This window comes from Anopheles coluzzii, chromosome 2 (genome assembly GCF_943734685.1).
Source record: "Anopheles coluzzii chromosome 2, AcolN3, whole genome shotgun sequence".
Taxonomy (NCBI): domain Eukaryota; kingdom Metazoa; phylum Arthropoda; class Insecta; order Diptera; family Culicidae; genus Anopheles; species Anopheles coluzzii.
This window is the reverse complement of record NC_064670.1, coordinates 42,930,740-42,950,500: the sequence shown is the minus strand read 5'-3', so window position 1 is coordinate 42,950,500 and position 19,761 is coordinate 42,930,740. Positions and strand designations below refer to the sequence as shown.

The 19,761-nt window shown below is 47.8% G+C and overlaps 1 protein-coding gene across 8 annotated transcripts in view; it reads left to right on the top strand.

Annotated features, from left to right (window-relative positions):
• The window catches only part of LOC120948425 (protein winged eye), a 277,477-nt gene that overhangs the window by 238,642 nt on the left and 19,074 nt on the right, over window positions 1-19,761 (top strand). For 7 of the 8 annotated variants that reach the window (XM_040364718.2, XM_040364719.2, XM_040364716.2 and 4 more), the window contains 5 exons: window positions 6,379-6,509; window positions 7,677-7,802; window positions 8,921-9,904; window positions 12,837-13,458; window positions 14,107-14,259. In XM_040364718.2, the coding sequence (XP_040220652.2) occupies window positions 6,379-6,509; window positions 7,677-7,802; window positions 8,921-9,904; window positions 12,837-13,458; window positions 14,107-14,259 (2,016 nt within the window). The remainder of the gene's footprint in view (window positions 1-6,378; window positions 6,510-7,676; window positions 7,803-8,920; window positions 9,905-12,836; window positions 13,459-14,106; window positions 14,260-19,761) is intronic. The other variant, XM_040364724.2, reaches the window with a different exon arrangement.

Genomic DNA, 19,761 nt, shown 5'->3' with positions numbered 1-19,761 from the left:
ATAATTTATTAAATTAGAGCATCGTAAACCTGTCGGCTTGACAGTTTGCTGATGTGTGTTCCAAGGTAAATATCCGCCTACCTGTACAATGTGTCTTGCAGTGTCGAAAAAAACAACACCCCCATAAACCAAATGCTGTCTCCTTTTTTCACTCGGCCATAAATTACCTCTCCCGCTTTACCCGATGTACAGCCAGAGCTATCCACACCCGTACTAGTGAAAGAAAAAATATCCTAAAGAAGAAATAGCGTCCAATTCCGGTAGAACTTTCTTGATTACCAGTGGCCACACAAGCACCCAATGCCCGCTGTTCGTCTCGCTACGCACCGCTGATCCAAATGCAGGTACCGCCTGGGTCCAGACTCCTTAATTATAACGGAACGAAGTCAACAGAATCAACAACCGGAACTACTACATATGCCGTGGGGGAAAACGAAGGGGCACACACGTATGTACCGCCAAACCACACGTGTACCGACAGCAGCGGGCGTGATAGAAACACGATGCATCCCATTGCAGCACGCGGGTGCCGCCGGGGAACGAACACACGAAGCACGATCACAAATTCTAGAGTTTCCAATAAATTTTCCGAACCAAATTGAGTTGTACGGTAATTACGAAAGCCATTAGCGGAACTGAGACTTACGACGGTGGTGCTGCTGGCTGACGTGCTAGATGGTAGGCTTTCCTTTTGCCGCGACTAGTCGTCGTATCATAACCCCCACCCTGTTGGCTAGAGGTTCCTCCAGAAATCACCCAGCAGCGCCAATCGTTACAACGCCCTATCTTGCTAACTTTTGCACCAGCGCTAGATTATGTACATGCGCGCTGAGTTGGAAGGAAAAACCAGCCACCAGTTAGTTTTGGTAGCCACTCTAAAGTGACTCCCTTTTTCCTGATGTGCACACTTGATGTCCCTGGTATTATCCATCGTAACCAATTCGCCCCTCACACCCCCTTCAATACTGCGCGCTGCAATCGATGGTAATTTATGGCTTTTGGAGCTATAACCAACTTTAGGCCCAGGCAACAGGCGATGGTTCACATCTTTCGTAACTCTTCCTTAATTTACGAAACAGTCCCGCTGCTTGATGGATGAAAGGTTCTTTCATCGATAAATGGCAGTACGTGCAAAGTTTTAATGTCTATTTTTCCTCCATCACGGGCGTAGCAAAGGAATGGAGTGGGAAGAAATTGATAGAACGACGGTTTCCGTTGAAAGCGCGAGCGATAACTCTACGATGGAGCGAGGGTAGAGGGACAGAGCTTAGAAGCAGGGGACAGAATCTATCAACCTGGCATCTATCTTCCAAAAGGGGCAATCTTTTATCCTCTTATCGCATACCGTCAATCTTGAAACCGCCCGTTTTCTTCCTTTTGAAGGCGTCTTTGTAATACACTTTTTTTTTTGTTTGGGGCTTTTCAGTTTGCTTTTGTCAGATTTTCTGTTCAAATTTACTTTTTTTTCTTTGATCTCAAGTTTGGTAACACGCCTAAATTTTTGCATTAAAGTTTGGTCTTTAATAAATCAGCCATTGGTGAATAAGTTTTGGAGGGCCTTTTTATAGTTCTCTTTTTACAAATAGATATGTTTTACACGTATTGAAAATATTCTATCTTGAATTTCCCTTAACGCTTACCATCGATGTATCAATTATAAAATCGGTTGTTTTTTTTTTCTTTTGGGATTGCATATATTTATCCTTCCTCTATGTGCTTGGGAAACTTCGCACATGCACTTCTTCGTTGAGTCGTTACCCCTAGAAGACTTCTAAGCATAATCATAGTTGTTATCTTTCAATCACACTCCCACATGTTTCGTAACGTTGATGAAATCTTACTCTGCAAAATGGATTTATTCCAAAAGACCTCGGTGTGGTAACGGTAAAGTCATTCCTACCCCGAAAACATCTCTCTTGTACATGCGACCTAATCTTGCGGTTTTGAACGGAGCTTAAAATTATTATCTACAAGACCGAGCTGACAAAAACAAACCTTTGACCGTTTTCCTAGTCAGAACCCTGCAGACAGAATAATTTTCACTCTCCAAAACGCCCATTTTCTTCAGTACGTAAGGGGCAAGATTTATTACAAGTAGGACGACGTAGACGTTTACGAAAATAAACAAACTTCCCGCAAGTCCGCTGGTTTCGGCCTTCTTGGAGATAGTCTACTTGGCTGACGCCCGTCCGATCGGTTGAATAACAGTTAAATGCGCCGGAAAGGCAGGAAGGAGGATGTGAGTTGAATTTGCATTGAGCTCTATCGGTCAGAAACCATGCTCGGTTGATAAGGGTATCCTCCCGGAACAACCAGCCACACACCGCTATGTGTCTGGACATCGCTGTCTGCCAAGAAGAAAGACACGAACCTTGAGAAATGTTGTGTCACATGGCTTCTTGGGCAATATAGTGCTCGATCAAACAAGCAGAAGCTTGTTTCTTTATCTGGAAACTAAAAATTTTATTGTTCTTACTCGTCCGACTAACCGGTATTGTGCGACGCTCTCGACGGTAACTGATAGGCTCAACCTGGTTCAACTTCCATCATCGGATCAACTGACCGGACAGAGAGGCTGCTTTTCGTGTCGAGCTGTAGTGCGTTCCGGGCCGACAGCTTCACAAGATAAACAAAACTTCCGGGAGCTAAGATAAATGGTAACGACACAGGGAGAAAGAGAACGTCGTGCAAGAAGTTCTTAGAAAAGCCGTGATCGTCTCGAGAAGGTGTCGTAAATTTCGAACCACCATCGTCGTGCGTATGGGGTTGTGTGTGATGGAGCGCGAGTGTGAGTCGTTCAATTCGTACCGGCAATTTCGTCTTCATCTTCGCTCGTTTATTTCCGAACGTTCTAAACAGTATCATTTTCAATTTTGTTCCCCCACCGGGAATGTGCTGGCCAAACCACATGATCGAAACGTGGAAGGCAGACATGGCGTGGCGGAACATGCAAGTCAAGCCTACGGCCTAATGTTAGCAAACGGGAATTTGTCCACCTTGCTGTGTCATGTCAAAATCCTTTTCATGTTCGACTCGTACCGTGTGCTATTATGAGCCAGAGTACAGGGCTTCTGTGTGCCCAACGATAGAACAACTAATGTTGCCACACGCAGTAAGAAAAGCAAAAATGTTTGGAGTCTGGAACACAAGAATTGGAGTTGGAGGCAGGTACGAAAAGGTACGTAACGACTCAAAACAGGAAGACTCAAAACATCTTTTTTGTTCGAAAGGATTCCAGCCCTCCGTCGCATGGCAGCAGCATAACCACCGATTTCTTTGTCATTTCTTCCGCTAGTTAGCAACGTGCTTAAAGCGACAGCTCAAGGAAGGTACAGACAGTATAAAAGACTACACGTTCTTGGAATATTCTGTCATGTTTCGTAGCATAACATTTCGTTGGCAAACAGTAGTGTCGGCCTGCTTCATGTTTACTGTTTTACGTTCGCACGAAGGTGACAGAGAATACAGTCTCACACTAAGCGTACTGGAAATTGTCGTTTAGACATTATCGGTGTGGTTTAAGAGTGTTTTTAAACAAGCAAAAACTGATTAAAAACATTTTAAAACATTTTACCGCCATTTTTGCCCTCAGATAGCGCAGAAGTGTGTTTTTTTTTCGATTCCTCTTACTAGTTTTCAGCTAGAAGACCAGCCAAAGTCTATACCCAGCTAGTTAGGTTGTGCAACCTTCGCTAGACTATGCTGTCAAACCTGTTTCAGGTGGGATAGCATCGTAATGTAATAACCGTCGAAACGAAGAATTAGAGCTCTGCCTTGCAATTCCAATCAAAACCTACACCCACCCACTGCGTGGTCGCGGTACTGTGGCCCCATTCTTGGAAGCAAAAATACCATCAACACACCGTGACTGTTCTGTCGAGCTCGTTTGTCGTAAATGAGATTTTCTTAGTTCCGGTTTTTAGCCCCAGCGATAAAAACCACCAGCCAGTGCCCGGTGGCTCTGGTTTCCTGTCAAACGCAACCGGGGATTTATTGGTTTACTTTGGTCGACAAGCGAACCCCCGCCAGCCGGCTCGCCCTTCGGCACTGGCACTGTAAAATGCACGCACAACCGCACCGTACAGCCTCCCCGACCGAAGATTAATGAAAGCCAGAAACAACCGGTCGAGCGGTAAAACTTTCCCCATTCGGCACCGGTGTGCTCCCGATGTCCGATTTCAAGTTTGCGCCCAGCAAACGAACTTCCGCGGGGGACCTCGCACCTAAGCCCCTGGACAAACTTTGTGACATTGCTTGCACCAGGGAAGCTGGTTTTGAGAAAAAAGGTGTACCGGCAGCAGCAGCAGCAGAATGCTAATCGAAATTTTTGACCATTCCTCCTCGAACCGAACTCCCAGGTTCCTTTGGCTGCCCATGGGCAGTGCGTTGTGGAACTTAGACGCAAACTTCCAACGGGGTGTAATGCGGGAGTAAACACTCACATACACACACGCAGAGGCACCCCAGCCTTGCTCTATGTGGCGGCGACTCGTTTGCATACTTTGCCCTCATTCTCGTTCTTTTCCCCTGAGCAGCCGGATCATGTGTCGGAACTCGGAGCTACACTGGGGCCGTAAATCACCTCCGATCCAATAGTGGCACAAACTTCAACTTCTCCTTGACTGAGACTCCACTGACTAGCATACGCGTCACCTCCGAGCACTACCACCAGATCTCCGCTTGGCGATGCTTTAATCTATGCCCTCCCCCCCGCCCTTTTGCACCCCATATCTCACGCCTCATACGTTATCGGCTCGCGTAACTTCTGCAGCTGGCGGAGGTTCTGGTGTCCAACTGCTGTTTGCAGTTCGTTATAAATTATCAGTACACATCGACACCGCGCAACAACACGCGGCTCGTTACTCGGCAATTTCGCGAGTGGGATTCGCGGCCGTCTACTGCAGCATATCGAAAGAGCCTTCTCCTTTCGGTTGTGGCAAGCATTTAGCAGCTTATTTACGATGCGTTCCGAGCAGTGTGGCTGCAACGCGCTTATTTTAAACCGAAATGCTGGGAATGCTCACAAAGCTGGCTGTCTAACTTTTCATATGCAGCACCATACTTGCTTTGCGTTTTATATGGTAAATAACATTACTTAAGTGTAGGCGGACCGGGAGACCGAAAGCTCTCACCCACAATGAAGGAAGCAGAAAACTCATCTAACGAGTGTGTATATGTAGTTTCAATGTAAATCGTTCCATGTTTAGTTTCCTCCAAGAATCTAATAAAAAAAACGAGTCATGCTAGTTGTGGCTGAGAGGGTTTCTTGTTTTTTTTTTCATTTCCAACCCGAATAAATAGGCCCAATGTGCCCTCTGCCCACGAGCACTTTGGATTCCATGCTGTTTGGTGTGCAGTAAAGCAAACGAACCAACGCTCACTCGTTCGCTTACGTAAGTGTCCTTTTAAAAGCTCATAGTCGTGCACGGCTCTTGCTGCTCGAACGAAAATAAAACCCATATCCCTAACGAATTCTAACTCTTGCGCGCGACCTAAACCTCCAAAAGCCCAGCCTTAGACCCAGGCACGCTTTACCACAAACGTAGTCCCCGGAAAAGAGGAGAGCTGGTTCGTCTTATCTCCATCTCATTCCGGCCGTTTCGGGCTGTGTGGTTCAGGCGGTCGTTTCAGTGGGGGTTTATTTATTTTTTGTGCGCGCCCCAACCCGATTCTCGCTTCTTTGCGAGGCTTTCGTTCATTTATTTTATGGGTACATCAGGCAGAATCGTGTAGCCTTTCGTACGCCATCCATCGTTAGTCGGGCTCATTCCACAAAACCCGCAAATGTTTGCTAAAACGCGACTCCTGCACACTAGCACACACATACACACGTATCGGCATGCCGTAGTCCGTGACATGCATTCATAGCCGGACCAGCCGGGCCCGAGCCTGGTGATTGCTGGTGCTGCCCGACCCATCGGGCTTCCAGCAAAATCCCTTTCGCAAACCGGCCGACCTTTGCTCAGCCTCTCAGCTATGACCATGAGACCATTGCCGCCCTGCGTCAGCATAGCAGAACCCTCCTCTCGAATCGCTTTGGAATTGGGATTTTCTTTTCTCCACTTCGCATCTGCTTGGTTGCAAAAATAGGTCCCTCAGTGGGGTTGGTTTTCAATTTCTCAGAGCTTAGCTGGTCTAGGTCGCTTTTCGTCGGACCTCTTTGCGCTTGGGCGGTAGAGTGCTGTGTTGCTTGCTCAACAGAATTCGCTGTGAACGAAATGTTTTGTTGGTTGTGTTCAATCAGAACATTGACAAAGATATCCAAGACAATTTTTTATTTGAATTTCATAACCTTACTCCAGATTTAATAGTGACCATATGTATTCTAGCTCAATGTTTTAATATCCAACATTTTCGTCTTCTTTTTTCTATTTTCAGTGACCGAATCACTTTTTGCCGCTGGAGGATACAACACACCTCCTGCCAGCTCCCCATTTCTGCCCTGCTCTCCGTTAGAGCTTGTGGCCAAAAACTTTCACAGTGCCGGAGCTGCCCTATCCTTCAGTCAGGTAAGTGTGACCGAGGTGTTGGTTTTTGTTTTCTTTTCAGAACCCCGGGCCTATGGTATAAACAAATTTAATTAGGTGCACATTATTCTACTCAAAGCCGAAACAAGCGGGAGGGGAAAAAACCCAGGCCCGTTGATCTTGTTTGTTCGTCTTTGGAGTTCGATTTGTCTTGCCTGGCGGGCCCGAAGCTGGGAGGAAGTGCTCCGGGTTTGGAAGGAAAGAATTTACGGCATCCCGTCGAGTTTCGCACGTCAATCATGGCGTTTCCATTCGCACGCGCGCTCTTTCTCTGGCACAGGATCGATGTCCGTGCTCCTTACTTGGTCAAGCCCGTCCACGCGAAGATCGATGATGGCTTAAGAACCCCGCTGGCGTGACGATTTTGTTGTTTTTTCTTCCTTCCCTTTGAACTGTTTTGGCTTCTTCCCGTTTTGGCACCCTCCAACCCTCGCTTTCAAACTCCGTGCCAGCCAGTATCGCCCAAGCCCCGGAAACCAACAGAACACCTCCAACACAGCAAACAATACAGCAGGGGGGAGGAAAACACCCGCGAGGAAAAAGGAAAAGTGTCATTAATCAAAGCCCCGGGGCTTGCCACGGTTTCGATCACGTTTGGACAGACGCTAGACGTGGTGTCGAAGCGGAACGCACACCCATACACAAACTGTGTGCGATGCTTCCGCGTCTCGTACGCGTGTGTTTGCGGGTTGTGCGTTCGCGTACCAGCGGCAGCATGATTATTGATGAGCTGTGGAAACGACTTCTCTCCGTTGGCCGCGGGTATGCGCGCGGAGCGAAGAAAGTGCCATACTCGTAACGGGCTATTTGAGGTGCTGTTCAGAACGAAGGCCCGAAGAATCGTTCTTGTTCTTTCCCCGGAAAAAGCTCCCAACGAGCGCGTTTACGTCTGTTTGAACGATCAACCATTTGCCTATCTACAGCTGTATGCCTACTGACAAAATATTTACTGCGTAGCAGCAGCGAGTCCGTGGCGTGAAGTTACACAACCCCAACACACGTGAATGATTGTGCGACATGGTGTTAAAACCATCAACCCGTCTCCACAGCTCAACACTGAATTTAAATGAGTCGTGGCGCGGCGTGGAAAGAGCCTCACCAGACCCAAAAGAAGCAAACACTAACAATCCAATGTGCTTTCTTTCGCAGGCAAACAGCAGCATCTTCGTGCAGTCGCAGACCGATTTCATCAATGGCATCACGTCGGTCGCGAAGAAAACCGAAACCTGCATCGGACGGTGGGAGCATGGCACCATAGAACCGCTGCAGATACAGGTATGCGTACGGGTGTTTCGTTCGTCTTTTCAATTGTCAAACATTGCAGCATTCACGTTTAGTTCGATGTGAATTATGTTCAACATATATACATATATATACGCGCGCATGATTTACGCTTGTGAAGGGGAGGGTTTGCCCAGTTTCTGCTGCTACACACGCACACATAAATATACCGGTGTGGATGTCACTTTTCATTCGACACCTCATTAAAAAATTGATTACGTCATTTGGCCACATCATCATGTTTTGTCCCAAAATTTACGATTCAAAATACTCTACCAATCGCATCCAAACCGCTCATCATGAACTGCTTTACCTCTTGTGTGATTAATAAGCAGCAAAAACACATTTCATTTTATTCTTCTATATTGATCATTTCATGTTAGTTAGAAAGCGTGTGTTTGATGTGTGTGTTTTGTTGTCTAATCTTTGTGTTTAATGCCCTTTCTTCTCTTTCCGATTGGAACAAAGCAGTAAACATATTGTACGTTTGAACATTGATTGGTCTGTCTATATCAAAATTTCCACCCAGGCCAAACCTCACTAATGGATAAAATTCCAAAAATATGCTGGTAAAATTATTGTAAAAAAACATATCATTGATTGTACTGCTCATTGCTAATGATTGGGGACACAAGGCGATTGGACTCGCAAAACAGTGCCGGGGACAGTACAAGACAAAGGATTCGACCCACATGCACATCATTGACCAGGTCGCGTTTACCAGCATATTACTCCCCCGGGATCATTATCGTTATCTCTGAATGAATTTATTCCTGCAAAACTTGAATACAATTATCATTATGTTATGCTTCATTTGCCACGAACTCTCATTTCCCTCCCTCTCGCCCTCTTTCTATCTCTCTCTCATTGGTTTTCATTTGTACAAAACGATTCCATTTCACGAACGTTATGTTTATTGGTTATTCCTAATGCTTTGACTTGTTTTGTTGTTGTACGTTTCTATCTGAACCTGCTTTTGTTCGCCTGTTTGTGTGTTTGTGTGAGTTCACGTTGCGTTACGAGTTCACTGTGCACGGAACTCGAGAATAGCCAACCCAAAAAATGACCGATCCGTTGTGTGTCATGTCCGTTCGCACTTGTTCTCAATGCAGGTACCATCGAACTCATTTTTGCCACCGGCAGCCACTGGCAGCTTCGCACTCAACTCACCAGAGAGCGCCAGTTCCGGCGGGGACCCTTTTCTGGCCCGCGCCCGTGACAAGCTTCAGCCGTCGTACGGTGGGGCGTTCCATGCAGACGATCCGTACCTTCGCAGCTACTGCATCGAGCGTGAGTACCACGAACGATTGCTAGCGACGCTCGCGACGAGGGACGATAGACCATCGAACCCTCCTCATCTGCCAGCTCGTACTCGTCACGGCGAGACGTTCGATCGCTACGACTCGACGGCTCTGCTGAGTCCGACCTCGCCTCCTACCTCCACGTCACCGTACTGCGAGTACGGCAAGCGCAGGCAACACTCGATCTCGCTCGAACGGTCGTCGGAGGTCGTGCGGTCGTCGACGAACGGTATCGATGCTCGATCGCTGCCGCTCCTCCATACGTCACACACTCCCCGGCAGCCTACTTCCGGACCGCAGCAGCGGCACCTCGAAGCTGCGCCAGCACCGCCGGAACTGTCCGGCAGTGCCCAGCAACCTGCAACCGCTGATCGGCAGCAGCAGCAGCAGCAGCAGCATCAGGAGCAGCAGAGCGAAGCATCAATCAAACCGGCCACAGTAACGCCACCGTCGTCACAACAGACGCACGAATCGGCGCCATCTAGTGAAGCTGTCAATCATAGACCCCGGCGCCGTTGGGCAGCTCTGCATTCGGCACACGCCAGCAAAGCGAACGGGAGCGAGTGCGTACCACCGACGCTAACCTCCGACCGTACAGCCGTCGGTGGGGAGTCAGCAGCGACGACTTCTAGCGCTAGGTCCGGTGCCTCTTGCAGACCCAAGTCACCAGGACAGCAGTCCGAAGCGCTTCGGGCGGCACAGCGGCTTCCGAAGAAGCGACGCTCGATCGTATTCGAACGGACGGAGGAATCTTCTACCGTTAGCCGTGACACGGACAGCAAGACCGTTGTTCACGTAAGTTTAAAATGCTTTACACCGATGAGCTCGTCTGTTGATGTCGATTTGAAGTTGCTAGAGTGATAGAGGGATGAAGAGAGAGAGAGAGAGGGAGACAGGAAGAAAGAAGGCTCTAAAGAGAGCTGAAACCTTGAAACCACCAATTCGAAAACTCTCATGTATTGCACCAAAATAATTCAAAATTTGGTCGAATCTCCTTTTCACGACCTTATATAGTAATAATATAATAGCATCTTTAGTCCGTGAAATTCCATTTTTTTCTATATAGAAGCTGTATTGGACTACAAACATCTCGGTCAACATCAATGTTGAAAAAGACAGAGCAACTGAAGACAGAGCACTATTCACAACAAGAATAACATTTCGAACTAACCACAAAACCTAATGCAAATCGCCAATCAAGGAATGCTGCCTTATGGGTGTAATTAATGTTCGCACACTGATCCACCGTGTGCTTGCCCGTCTCTGTGTATGTTTCATGTGTCTGTTTTAACTTTTTGTTGTTGTTTTTACGTGTTGTTGCGCGGTACCACAAACCGCCGTCAAACCCTTCGGCCCGTGCTTCTCACACATTTATCATGCCTGGTAGGGTTCCTCCCTTTGTTGGTGGGTACCATTATTGTGCAGACCCTTTGCTTGAGCTCAGAGCTACGAAAATGTCGCCATAGCGAGCGGAGGTTGGAAAATATTCCTGCCCGAGCTACACCATTACCATTCTCAGTGCCCTTCTCGTTAAGGCATTGCTCCGTTGTTGTGTCCGCTGAGGAATTGTGGTTGTTTTTTTATGCTGTATGCCGTCATGTGTGTCTGTCTATATGTGTGACTGTGTTTGTGTGTGTTGTTTTATTTATTAGTGCATCGTTTTGTCGCTCCCATTAGGGCTCCTCGGCATACCAATCCTGGAGTTGCAAAGTGCATTTTTCCCGAACCTCCCCTTTTCCGTCTCGGTACAATTATAAATTCACAACGGAGGTGAAATCTTAGACCTACCCCGGTCTTTCTCTCTCTCTCTCTGTCCCTCGAGAGTGATTCCAAATGCTGCTGAATACCAAAATGTTGCAACCGGGAAAAACATGCATGTCATTGCATGTTGCAAGCTGCAGTAAGCTATTGTAAGTGCATAAAAAAACAACCCGCATGTAGAAGGCACATCGCGCGGTTCCTGGGAATCGCAAATTAATTCCACCATCGATTCCATTACACGCGCGCGCATCCCTTGGGTCTGTACTCGGTACTTGGTGGAGAGGTAGGGAGGAGGAGAAACTCCAAGACCTCCAACACACCACCTCCAAAGACCTCCTCTGCTGTAGGCCCGATCGTCGCCTGTAGCTTCTTTCGACTTGTGACATTTTATTCAATTTCATGTAGTTCTCTGTACAGTTTCTCGTGTACTACAAAAAACCAGCTCTACATTACCTTCTCTCTTCCCCAACACACACACACACAATTTTGCTGTACAATTTTGTATTCCATCCATCGGTGGTGCACAGTTTTATTGTGCTATTCTCTGTAACTTTTTATTGCCTCGGCTCTCGAGGCACTTGCGTACAAAAGGTACAGCGCAGCAGCGCGCCCAACATCTTCTGGTGGTGCAGAGTTCGCGAAATCCATCCACCGCGAAACGTGTTGACCGATGGGGGTTGGCTGTTAATTTTTTAATTGCGTTCCTCAAATAGCTCATCACATGTCCCGGGGACGAAGAGAAAGAGCGAGGCAAGCACCGACTTTTTATGGTCGCTGAAGTTTTTCAAGCCTCATTGACTATTCCGTCCTCTTCGGTTAGTTGGGGCGTGCAAAATTATGAAAGCACTTCTGTCCCTCTCTCTCCCTCTCTCCATTGACATTGAATCCTTGAACTAGCAGTAAGCTGTTTTTTTTGTAAGTTTTCCTGCAATTGCACTTTTTTCCCAAGTTACAAAATTACCTGTAATCTCAAATCTCTTGGCAGCTTTCGTTGTAGCTGTTGCTTGCTGGATGAGGTTGCCGTAATGGTTGCCATAAGCTGAATCTCACGAACATTAAACACGAACCGTAAAACCAATGGTGATAGTGCACTTTAAAAGCATGACGGATTAATTCAATCTTGAAAGTAATGCTCTTCCATGGAGATTCGCGTTTTTTTTTAGCTATTCGGAATGCACTGCACGATCCGTGTTCAAGACAACTCAAGGGGATGTGGCGAAAATGAATGATTTTTTGTTTGTTTCTTTTGCTATCACAATCGTAAAGCGGAAAGGTACATCTCACCTTTTTTACTGCAAAAAAGCATTTCAATCACAAATTCTGTATGATTCCGCTGATTTTTCTGCTCTCCGCAGTCAAAATAAAATCCCCGCGCATTTTCTTTAGATTATCTATTGATAACAGTTACGCTTTCACTATCACTTTACGACGTCCCCTTTTTTCCCTTTTCAATTTGACATTTGACCGCAGGCAAGGGCGCAACATCATGCCACCAGCGCATGAAGATTCATATTAATTATTTATAAGCCTGTGCTGAACGATGCATAAAAAAATTCCCCCTCCATCAGTGGCACAATGTTGTTGCGGTGGGCTGATCGTGGAAAGAAAGTTATCCATCGCCATTGTTCATGGCGCACATGCAAGCAGGCAAGCCGCACTCGAAAGCCACACTTTGTACCGTTGGTTTCTCATTAAATATGTAAGATTTACTGAACGATTTTATTTATGGTCATCAAAACAATGCAGACGCGGAAAGCTTTTTCGGTAACAGCAATAGTGTGCTGTTTTGCGAGGTGAATAAATTAAATTTGTCCCAATGTACTTTTTAGTGGGAAACCATTCGACAAAAAGCTTGAAAAAAAAACTGTAAACTTTTCGAAAATGGAAACCACAAGCGATGGTTGCACAGTAAAATGTCAATGGGCCACAGTTGTTGAACGCCACTTTCTTCTCTTCCCTTTTGCAGATCAAGCGTGAACCGTGTCAGGTGTCGGAAGTCACCACATCGAACAGTTTCGAAGCGTCCAGCAACGCGACGGCACTGAATGCCATCATAAAGCTCGAAGCATCCTCCCCGAAGGCACTAACGGCGGCTGGCGGTAGTAGTAGTTGTAGTAGTGGCAGTAGTGCCAGCAGCAACCCGGCACCGGTTGCCCGGGCCCACCACCACCATCTCAGCCACAGTGCCAGCGCAATCATTAGCAACGTTACCGTGGGTGGCAGCACTGGTACCTCCGGTAGCGCGACACTCGGCACCGGCGGAGGTGCCAACGCCAGCTCGAGCGCCGTCGCCGCCACGATGGAACAACTCGGGCTAGCGTCGGGCACCACCAGCAACACGCAGCAGCATTCAACTACCCAACCACCCGGCACGACCACCAGCACCACCGCCTCATCCGTCGCCTCCATCCCGGTGGGCATCGCGGTCGCCCGCCAACGGCTCCAGGAAAGTGCGACCACCCCGGCGTCCCAGCTGCACCCCACGAAAGAGCTGAATCGGTACAGCGTAGGGCTGGCGGCGGCCGCTGCCGCTGCGGCTACCAATGGTGGCTCGCTGAACGGCACTGTCGGTACAACGGCCGATCTGGGTAAGTGTGCCAAGTGACGGATGGAGAGGGCAAACACGGTCCCTTTTTTGTATTAGTTTTGAATTCAGAACTGTTTCGCAAACAATATCCTTCAACCAAAGCGAACGGCGTCTTTTTTCCCACTTTTTTTGCCATTTAACGCCATGACTCAAAAAGCCCCCAAAACACCAAAGCAAAACAAAATATATCGCCCCAAAACGAGCGGCGCACACACATGTTCTTTAGCCCTACTCCGCCCCAAACCATAATCCTCATTACCGATCAATCATTCATCGAATTGTTCTGTTTTCTCTTCCACACCTCTCCGCTCGGTGCGCCTCCACCCCTCGCTCTATGCTTCTGCCGGCCGCCGGACCGACCTGACGACGATGATGCATTGGCGCGCGCGCGCTCGCTCTTGTTCCATTCATATGCACCGCCGCACGGCAACGATTCATCAACTTCTTCTCCTCCCCGTACGCAACTGAACGGGCGGCATCCCTTCACCTTCCGTTCCGGTCCGATAATCTCACGCTTGCACCGCGTGTGCACCATGCTCTGCCCTGCCCCAACTGCATCCCACCACCACCGCCACCACTCCGGCACACCGACGCAATGTGTGACACGCGATCAACGCGTTTGGCTCGCTCTCTGCGCTGCGCTTTACAGGCTGCGCAACGCCCGGACTGAGCCAAAACATGTTTTTCACCGGCACCAACTCCACCATGATCCCCCTCGCGCCGGACACGGTCGCGATGGGCGTGACCAATGCGGCGGTGCAGAACGCCGTCCGCACACCACCCGCCCTCTGGCAGTATCCTGGTAAGTAGATGCACATGCACTCATTTTATTTTTTCATCTTTTTTTTCCCTGCATCGCTCGTACCCGTCCGCGAAGATTTCGCCTTACATCCTTCGTGGCGGAAATGGCTCTAATCGAAGGGGGGGGGGGACGTTTTTTTGCGTGCCGAGTTGGGGCAGTCATTGCTCCTCCCATCGTTGCGAGCGCCAATCAGCGATCGCGCACGATCGAGTGAACGACCAAGCGTCTCCACCTATTTTCACACTTGATAACGAACACGGGCCACGTTTCGCAAGCATTGCAGCGATGATTAATTAGTCTATCATTTTAATTGCAACGGATACATTGTTTAAAAAGTCACCGCTCAATGAAAATCAAACGATAGCAAGCTATATCAATGTCGAAAGCCAAGAGTTCACCAAGCCTGACTGTCACCTGTTATTGTGTTTACATAGCGAATGCATACATCACTGCCAAAAGTGTGCTATTGCATCATTCGTAAAGCATTTCACGCGTAACCAAAAAGTGCTAAAGCAAATCTTTGCGGTTTTTTTTTTTTTGCTTGCTCACCGTACGGAAACGAATTATTCACACCTTGTGCTTTGTGTTTCCTATTTGCATCTCAACAATCTGCTCTTGTGTGCTTTTTTGTGGCTGTGGGTGTGTTTGCATGCATGCATTTGGTCACGCGATTAGCAACTGAGTGCAATAAAAATGCAGCCCAGCGTGCGGACAATAAAATTGTAATTAAATTCTCGATTCCCGACCGCATGCACTTAAGAGCAGCTTGTGCAGCGGAAAGCGGCCTGTTTCATGAATATGTATGACCGAGCATTTGATGGACAGTTTGGTGTGGGAGGGGGGTAGGTACTCCCTGAATGTAGGTAATAGATCTCATCGCATTAACTCTTCGTACGCTAACCCAAGATTGCATTACCATACTAAATGCACCGTCCGGTATGTTTGTATGTACCTGCGAGTGGTAGTTGCAGTAATCTCACTCGATTATTCCATTAGCATGTTTGTTTGGCGGGATTCGGTTTTATTTTTACCCCGGTGTACGTGAAAGAACGTAAGAGCGATCGCAAAAAAAAGCCGGCCAAAACCGTTCGACGTCCCATTTGAGTTTCCATCGTGCAGAAATTTATTGCACTCTACCCCGCAACAAACATAGCCACAGAACTACTCCCCCTTTGGCTTGATTCTGGTTGATCATCGGCAGCAGCACGATCTTTCGGCACAAGTTTCCAGTTTCGCCGCTGCCAATCTACATGACATTAACATATATTTAACACAACATTTAATCTCAAGGCGGGCTATTAATTACATCATCGAGCTGCCTGGGGCCCCGACTCCCCCACCTTCTTCTTTTTGCTATCCCGCACTCGCGGCCACTTTAACTCGTCACTCGTGGGATGATGCGCGGGATCAGCAACCCCCCCCCCCCCCCCCCCCCTAAACGCGGACACGACGCAGAATCGGACCCGTTGATCGTCGGGTGAATGAATTCAATGACGCCACCATTCCACATTCGTCAACTCGGAAGTCGATCGTGACGGAATGCGAAACCGCCACATCAAAGGCGAAGAGAGCAAATGGGAAAAACAGAACAAAAAAAAACAACAGCTGCCGTATGGGAAACATACAGATAACATTTACACGGCACTAACGTGTCAGCTTCAGCACAGAAACACAGAAACCTGCCGGTATCATTATTTCATTAGGAAAAATTATCAACAAAGCCCCCCTCATCCCTCTCGCGCTCGTCAGCGTTCCGGTTCGTGCTGGGGCGTAGTTTGTCGAGAGCCCTGTTTTCGACCATTTGGGAGGGGGGGACCAGCATAAGTTTTTTTTTCTTATTCACCTCACGCTGAAGCACGCCGTTCAAAATGATGGGTGGAACACGGGGCGTTGAGCTAATCTAACGTTAATTAAAAAGCCACTCACCAGATGAAGGGAACACATTTGCTTGATTTCAAATATGATATTAAAATTAACGAAAGCAATAAATAGCGAGCACAGTTTGTTGTAGCGTGGACTCTAACATTCGCTTCAACAGAAACGTTTCTTCCGGGATGCGGGGCTTTTCTGTACCCAAAACGCAAGACAGCCTCTCAAAAGGCTTCCGCAAACGCTACAAAAGCACAACGGATCGCTTACATTTTGCAATCGAGAGCACCGACAGTGGAAAAGGAAAGAAGCCTTGCCGGCGGTCCCATTATCCGACGTTTCAATTTGCTGAAATTGAAATTATGTGCCGTGTCTCGTTCGTTATGGATACAACATCGCCCGGCTGCTATTCTCAACGGGCGCTGTAATTACGAGAAGCCCTACACCCGAAGAGTGACAAACTAAATGCTCTCCCGAAACGTGTGTGTGTGTGTTATTTGTTTGGACACAAGGGGAACTTATAATTGGAATGTCTCAAAACTCTCCACGCTGGTTGAGAAAAGAACAATTGTAACCACAGCACGCGGGGAGATGCAGCAGCAGCAGCAGCAACTGGCGGCTCTCACACACCGAACCCAACTCAACCGAAAGACGGCAGTGACACGCGGCGTGCACCGCTCGTTATTTACCACTGGCGCGGACACGGTAGCACCAAGGACCCTGTCTGGAAACCGCAGAATGATTATCCTTTCGACGCGACGGAGGGGTCTCGTGTATCGATTGACGCTGATAAGATTTCACTTGCCTCGGCGTGTCCCGTCCGTCCAATTTTGCGGTCCCCTCGGTCGGTCCGCACACACACACACTTCAAGAACGAATGAAAAGAAACGTGTGCGACCATGCACACACCACCACCACCGGGTTGAGCTCAAAAGAAACCAGGGAGCAAAACAGGAGAGGAAAGAAGCAGCAACAAAAAAAAAAAACAATATGCATCCATCGATCCGGTGCAAAGCTGTCAGTCAGCCGAGATATGTTTCATTAATTTTCACCCATTTACCGTGTACACACTCGGTCGTGTGCGCGTGCAAGCACACACACACACAGACACAAGCGAGCGCGCGCCGAAAAGCCCCTTTTATGTTCGATTAAAGAAGCCGGCTAAAGGCTGGCGCGCGAGATATGCTCGTTTCACCAAATCACTGTCCAACACGGGGACGACAATCTGTGCATCCGAGGGACTTGTACCCTGTGTGGTGTGTGTGTGTGTTTTTTTGATTCAATTTTCTCCGCTCTCGAGCCGAATCGCGAGGGTTGTCTGATACTCTCCTCTGAAGGTTTACTGGCGAGTGTGGAGAGAAGGGTGAGCAGAAACAAAACCCAAAAAAAACCCCTTTGCAATCGCCCTCGCGCCGCCAGCGTGTAATGCCACCACGATTGCTTACGCAAAAAGGGGACACGGGGTTGCGCGGTTCCGTTTCCACAAGCATATCGAATGCTGTTTGATGGCATGAATGGGTGCGAGTCGCCGGCCCCGGGGACCGGCCGACAGACACGACAGCCGGTTTCAGTTCCGGCCGTGGGGGGAGGGGGCCACGTGAAGCGTAAACTGGCGATGGGAAGAGCCGGCGTGCGTATCAAAGACAATTATCCACATCATAAATGTCACATTGATTTGTCTCGATGCTGTATCGCGGGTCGCGGGGAAGGGGAGAGGGTGTGGCGTTACACTCAACAGTGCGTTCGGGGCTGACCGTGGCCCGTGCAAAAATGGAAGTGATTGAGCGAAAACTGAACCACAGTTGGCATTACTTCATTAATCGTGAGTCCTGAGCTCGGGACACCTGTAATGTCACGTCAATGTGTTTAACGACACCTTTCGACGATAGTTTATGTCGGCAAACGATCGATTGGCCTGACACTCTGTGTGTGTGTGAGCGTGCTGTGAACTTTCTTATGCGCTTCAGGCTTCGCGGCAGGACATTAATGTGTGTGGACTGCACTGTACGCGAGCGATAAATACCAATCAAATAATGGTTGTCGAAGAAGAATGTCTCGAATTGAAGAAACAAAAATCCACCACCTCCTCCTCCCAGAGCCATAATTCACTGAAATGTAAGCCTTTTTAATTGCGCTGACCGGGTTATAAATTTTCGCTTCTTCATTAATCCCTGTGAAGTGTAATTGTAGCGCGGCATTGCAGCTCTCGAGGAATACATTGTTGTTGTACGGCTCTTCTTCGGTTCGATACCTTGCTCGATGCTCAAGCGTGGTCCATGCTCAGTGATGTATAACGAATAAAGGAATTCTCAATAACAAAAAAGAAACAGCACCAGAAATACTTTCGCGCATGTGGTTTTGTAATTTTTCCACGTCTCTTTCTGCCCTCAAACGAGTTCCGAGCAAATTTACCATCTATCATAATATTCGCATCGTTTCCCCCCACCCAGGGGGCGGCACGAAATAAAGTTTCATCAATATGCCATAAAACATTGATTAGTGAATCTGCGTGCTTTGGGCAGCATGGTGTTGTTTGGTGAGTTTGTTTTTAAATTAGATTTTTCCTCGCCACTGGACGAAATTCCACCGTGGACAAGGGCAAACACACACTTTCCCTGTGCGGCGTAGGTCCAATTGCGTGTTTTTAATGTAATGGTTCATTGTGCATAGTAAAAAAAATACTCACAGCGGTGGTGAATAGCCAAAAGACCTTTTGGATCCGCCCGGGCGACGGTTCATTTAGTTGACGACGGTAAAGCGAATGAGACGCGCCCGTCGACAAGTTTCGAAACGATGGCAAATTAATCCTTTATTGGATTGGATCGGTCTGGGGCCGTCCGGGAGAGTTTGTCATCCGACCGGCTGGGACGAGACGTCAGCACGTGGACAACAGTGAGATGGCCTCAGTAAGACTGTATTAAAAACCGTCCCGCCTTACGCCAGGAGTTTGGGTTTTGTGGTGTAATCGGCACTGGGTATTCCGGTTTTTTTTTTGTGTTATTCTCGAGACGAAACAGGCAGGAAAAAAATGAATCCTCTGTGAAACTCTAGAAGCTACTGCGCACTGTGTTGACGGGAAAGGGCACACCGGGGCTGGCTTCACTGGCCTTTACTGTCACGTCTTCTAGCAGCGAAAGTCTGTCACTTCAAAGCTTCCGAAGCAATGTCGCTATGAGGGACGAACAAAAAAAAACCGAGCGAGCTGCCGAAATATTGTTGTCAATGGTTTTGCCAATTAAAACGATGGCGTGTACTCGGTGCTCTGTTGTTCGCCTTCCGCTACAAAACACACAGTGAGAGCAATTTTAAAAGAGCACGTTCTTGTGCATGAAGAACGGCGTTGAAAAAGGTTTGCCACCAGTATTTTTGGACTCTTTGCTTTTATTGCATTTTCTATATTACGAAATTCTGAACATCATCGGTGGGATGATACTACACTGGATGTCATTTTTATTGCAAAATTAATAGTTACCAACAGATACAAACGCGACCATAGACCAACGAAGAAATGTGTTTTCAAAATTGAAACAGAAATCCAATTTCCTAGTTCCGTAATAAAAATACTTCATCTCAAGTTATTGCAGAATACACATTGATCCATCTAGCCTTAAAATGATGAACTATAAAAAACAA